At 40.7% G+C, this 5,376-nt stretch overlaps 1 protein-coding gene across 1 annotated transcript; it reads left to right on the forward strand.

Annotated features, from left to right (window-relative positions):
* The first annotated feature begins 1,237 nt into the window (after positions 1–1,237).
* LOC114568341 (stathmin) lies at positions 1,238–4,659 on the forward strand. The gene is made up of 5 exons (XM_028597912.1): positions 1,238–1,385; positions 3,080–3,126; positions 3,222–3,394; positions 3,601–3,792; positions 3,881–4,659. Exons 2-5 carry the CDS (start codon positions 3,108–3,110, stop codon positions 3,938–3,940), a joined length of 444 nt encoding a protein of 147 aa, XP_028453713.1. The 5' UTR covers positions 1,238–1,385; positions 3,080–3,107; the 3' UTR covers positions 3,941–4,659.
* Positions 4,660–5,376: the final 717 nt, after the last annotated feature.

The raw sequence follows: 5,376 nt of genomic DNA on the forward strand, positions 1-5,376 counted from the left end.
TGTCAATCAACTAAGTCAGCTGGACTTGTAGGCCGTTATATTGCTGGGTAGTTTAATTTATAATGAAACATTGTATTTTATAAACTACATCTGTTTTGTGTCTAAAAATCTTAATGTGTAAAGTAACTAGTAATTAAAACTGTCAGATGAATGTAGTGGAGTAAAAAGTACAATATTTCTCTCTGAAATGTAGCGGAGTAGAAGTAGAAAGTGGCATGAAAAGAAAAGACTCAAGTAAAGTACAAGTACCTCAACATTTGTACTTGAGTGCAGTACTTGAGTAAATGTACTTAGTTACATTCCACAGCTGGTCTCTTCCAGTCTTGGACTCTGCTTGCTGTCTCTTTTATTTATTTTGTATTTATTCATTTTATTTGTTAGGGACCATGTACAATTTTTAACATAAATGTTGCCGTTTGATGCATTGTACCAGAGTTAGCCTTAGGCTAATTTACATCTGCAGTCCCTAGGCAGGGCACAATTTAAATCCAACAGTAGAAACATGGCAACATCTAACAAAACAACAAGACAGATCACAAATCCTACATCAATATAAGGCACATTGTGACACACACACACACACACACACACACACACACACACACACACACACACACACACACACAGTGGCTGCTCAAACACCGTGCCATGATTTTTCTTCTCCATTTGTTGTCACTGTGAAATATGTCTTTTTTTCATACTTATAGTGGTCTTCTCATGTTACCCTGAAATAATGTAATGTTTCACTTGCTACCATGTTAGTTTTAACTTGATCTCTAGACATGTTTTTAAGACTTGAGAAAAATCCTCTGCTTTAAAAAATATATTGTTTTCAGCAACAACAAAAAAGGTTTATTTATTTAGTTCAAATTGTTTGTTAAAATCAATTATAACCTAAATGCCAACAACAACAAAAAATCAAAATCCAGTAGATTAGGCAATGTTTGTAAGATCACTGTAAAAGGGGACAATGACCCAAACAATATCTATTTTATTTCTCTACAAACTGCTCCCTCACCTAGTTTGCTCTCTATTTTATTGATTTTTTTCCTAATTTGCTCTCTATTGTAAACACTGTTAATCAGCGTTGACTCATGGAATGGTTAAAGTTCATTGTCCTAACGTGAAGTCACCAAAATTAAAAATTAAAAACTACCATTCCCAGAAGCACCTAGGAGTGAGGAGCCAACCGATGATTGGCAACAATCGGCGTGACGGCACTCGCTTTGGTCCATTTATGTGCGGGCTTGGAACGCTCGAGCAGAAGGCTCGTGGTAGACTCAGAGAGAGGAGCACAACATCCAGAGCTGGTTGAAAGTGGGTGTGACAGACAGCATCATTACAAGCGAAGAAGTAGCCGACACAGGAATTCTTTTTCCCCGTCTGTAAGTAGCTACAACTGTTGTTGAATACGTAACGTTGTAAAGAGACGCAGGCGAGACAAGCTTAATGTTTTATTGCGTATTTTTGGACCGCATGTTCAGTTTTTTTTTTTTTTTTTGAATGGCGTGCATTGCTTTTGTTGGCGTAGCACGTGAGCTATCTATTAAGATAAGACAGGCTGTGGGTGGATATCTTCGACCTGCTGAGGCATTTTTATTTTTCGTTTGGGGGTCATTTCAACGAAAAATCGCCAGAAACTGCGGTTGTTCTCTGCACTTTATGTGGGCTGGTTGGCGGCTTTTTGTATGGTGGCAGACAGTGGCACAGTTGGCACCGACTGGAGTGGGCTTTCAGCAACGTTAATTCTTTCATGGCCGATAGAATGTGACCACTAACGTTATCCACAAACTCAATTTTTGTTCTGCCCTGAACTGCACAGGTTTGTGCGAAGCTTTTATGCATTTTATTTTTTTGAACGATATTTTCAGTGGAATCAACCTCGCGTCAGCTCGTCTTTGTTTGCCGCTGCGTGTAACGTTGCTGTGAAAAGCGCCTTTGTTTGGCGCTGCCCGTTATGTTTGAGCTAATGACAACACAGCTCACTGCCAACGGAGTCTAAATGAAGGAGAGAGGATTTTTGTCAGCGAGGACATTAAGGCGACGTCAGTCAGCTGCTTCTCTACCAACCGTGGTATCAATTAGGCAAGGTGTGGGCTTTCAACTAACCTTTTTTATTCTAATCGAGTCCAACATGAGGTTTCTGTAGCTTTGGCATTGTATGGAAAGCAAACCTCATACAACTGCTACACTTTATTTTTTTAGCTAGTGTGTAGCTTTTAAGAACAATACGGGGAGGGGTCTTTTCACTCAATTTCATTTTGGTCATCGTTTATGACTCTCAATAACCATTTGACAAAGATGCGTGGCAGCTGTTGTCATTGCGCAAACTATTGTTAGGATTCAAGTCTATAATGAATTTTCCAACGATAGTATTAGGACATTACATTTGAGCCCAATGATCCAGTTATTCGAGCACTCCTCGCATGTTTAGACCGCTGTTACAGTACACTTGTGTGTACGGCCCTCCTCCAACACATGGTGCAAGAAACAGGTGCACCCTGGTGGATAATTTTTTTTATTTTTTTTTTATTTCCCCGGATATGCTCATTGCTTAGTCTACTAATCTCATTTCAGATGGTGCATATTGGCTGTTTAGTAGGGCCGACTCCAGGCCTGTCTGCACCTGGCACTGCCAGCCGTACCCGCCCTGATCCCAGCCTTTTGTTTCAACAAAATGTGACATGCGTCGTTCATTAAACCATTAACGAGGCGGTAGGTGGGCTTTTTGGAAAGCCCTCATTTTTTTGTCTGATGGAAGCAGTTCGGTTGGTCACAGATCTGGATGTCGTTGCTGCCACAAGTTGGAAGATAAACAATGCTGTGGGCGTAACATGCAGTCAGTGGATGCCACTGCCGTTTTGTTTGGCTAGATGGGCGGTGGTTGCTTGCAGTGCTTGAGACGGCCACTGGGTGTTGCCACTGCGCCTTATATTGTTGCTTAGCTTATTTTAGATAGGGGTGGTTGCATTAAGTGTTTTGAAACATCCGATAGAGGGCACTAATTTTACACAATGTGCTAATATGAATTCATCCAATTGATCCCCAAACAATTTTTTTTTTCTTATTTCTGCTTCAGGTAAATTGACCTGCAGAGCACTCTTAAGATGGCAGCCTCAGCTGAAGGTGAATCATATCCTGAATAAGATTTGAATGTCAGTTATTGCTCAATGGGTTTTTTATGCCTCAATGCATTGATTTACCTTTTTTTGTATTTTCAGATATCCTGGTCAAGGAGCTTGACAAGCGGGCCTCTGGCCAAGCCTTTGAGGTCATCCTGGCTGCTCCTGCCCCAGACGCCAAGGCCGATTTCCCCCTGTCTCCTCCCAAGAAGAAAGATGTTTCGTTGGAGGAAATTCAGAGGAAGCTGGATGCTGCAGAGGAGAGACGCAAGGTAAAACATGCATTCATTATAATGCACCTGGAGGCCGGAGTGTCACAGAAACCTAAACATTTTAATTTGTATTGCGATTTGTAATTATTTCAAACTATGAGCTGTTTAAATTTGAAAGGCTTAGTCTCTTAACAGTTCAGCATTTGGCTGTTGGGTGGGGAAACAAATGGTGAGGAGCTGATGCTAACTGTTAATCACTTTTTCAGAACCATGAAGCTGAGGTTCTGAAGCACTTAGCTGAGAAACGTGAGCATGAGAAGGTGGTGCTACAGAAAGCTATGGAGGAGAACAACAACTTCAGTAAGATGGCAGAGGAGAAGCTCAATCAGAAGATGGAGGCCAACAAAGAGAACCGCACAGCACTTATGGCAGCAATGAATGAGAAATTCAAGGAGAAGGTCAGTGTTAAAATGGATGAACTTGCAAAACAACCTTTGACCAGGATGTTGGAACTTAACCCTCCATTTTTTTCCTGTTCCTTAATAGGACAAGAAGTTGGAAGAGGTGCGAAAGAACAAGGAAACCAAAGAAGGCACTGACGACTGAAAGTTGCAAACGGTGGATTGTATAGGTTTTTTACGTATCCAAAGATTGATTTATTTTTTGTTCGGCCAGTTTTTGTTGTGCTCCCTACCCACCTTTTTGAAATAAATCCCAAGTTCCATTTTGTGACTTCTTTTTCAATTTTCCTGCTTAAAGTGTACATGCGCTGGTTTTACATGTGGCTCATTTCCCCCAGTTGTTGGGTCTATTCCATTTGATATGTAGCTTGTCAGTGCAGCTTTTGCCCTTTTTGGAAATTAGCAGTGTACTTATCATCCTTTTTGAGGAAGCATGTTTCTATGCATAGGTCTTTAATCCCTGCCTATTTCATAGTGCGTTTTGAAGGAAAAATGTCCCTGTGAACCACACCTGTTTGCACTTGTTGTATATCAAAATAAAAGTAGCATAGTTTGACCAAGGCGTCGGCTGTTACACACGCAGGTGTTTGGTGCAGCTTTGCTACTCGGCTTTTGCTCCCTGTAGATCATGTTTTGTGCCACTGATTCTTTGCTTTTGTAGAAATAATGGGGTTGTCTTCAAAGCACATAACTTGTTGCTGAATAGCTGTGAATTAACATGCCAGATGTGGATGTCATCTCGAATATCACTGAACAGGGGTCTTCACATGGACTGCAAACGAGCAATACACTTTGGCATCTCAATAGATACAGTGGCTAGTTGACTTGTACTGTTGTTCCAAAACAAATAAAATGTAAACACTGCTTTGCTGGCTTTTGGAACTTTTTCTTGTACTGTTAAGTATAGTTCTGTTGTAGAACTTCAGGCAGGTGGCGCAACACATGCACTTAATGAGCAGATCCAGGTTTATCCTGGTTTTGAGGAGGCCCCATCAAATGTGAAGTTTGGCCTGTTTTGTTTGTTAAACCGAAATGCCCTTTAGAGTATTGCTTTATCCCTTTAGAGTGAAGTAACAGATTACATACTAGTTAATGAACATAATAGTCCAGACAGCTACTAGAGATGTTCAGATACTGGCATCAGTATCACCTTGGATACTGCCTGAAACGCTGGTATCGGGAAGTACTGGCGTTTATGCACTGATCCGATACCACACAGCCCTCAAGAAAATCAATGTTTTGTGTTTCCATTCTAACGGTCAAAAAGTTCTTAGGCCTTGTTTTGTTCATGTTAGTTTAACCTGAGACAGCCAACAAAGATGGATATATCCATACAGGGATAGTAGTATACAGTTAAAACAAAATGAGACACTGGTATCGGCCGATTACGCAAGTTCAGGTATTGGGAAGGTTGTCCCTCGGTATTCATCTGTTCTAATTGGTCAATTGGACATAAAAATAGTGATCATCACAGATGGCGGGAAGTAATACTTGATGACGCTACTTGTGAACTATGAAATTCCAACATTTTGAAAGGAACAACTTTTCAAGTTGACGGAGATATACTGTAGATGTGACATC

The sequence above is a fragment of the Perca flavescens genome, chromosome 14 (genome assembly GCF_004354835.1).
Source record: "Perca flavescens isolate YP-PL-M2 chromosome 14, PFLA_1.0, whole genome shotgun sequence".
NCBI lineage: Eukaryota > Metazoa > Chordata > Actinopteri > Perciformes > Percidae > Perca > Perca flavescens.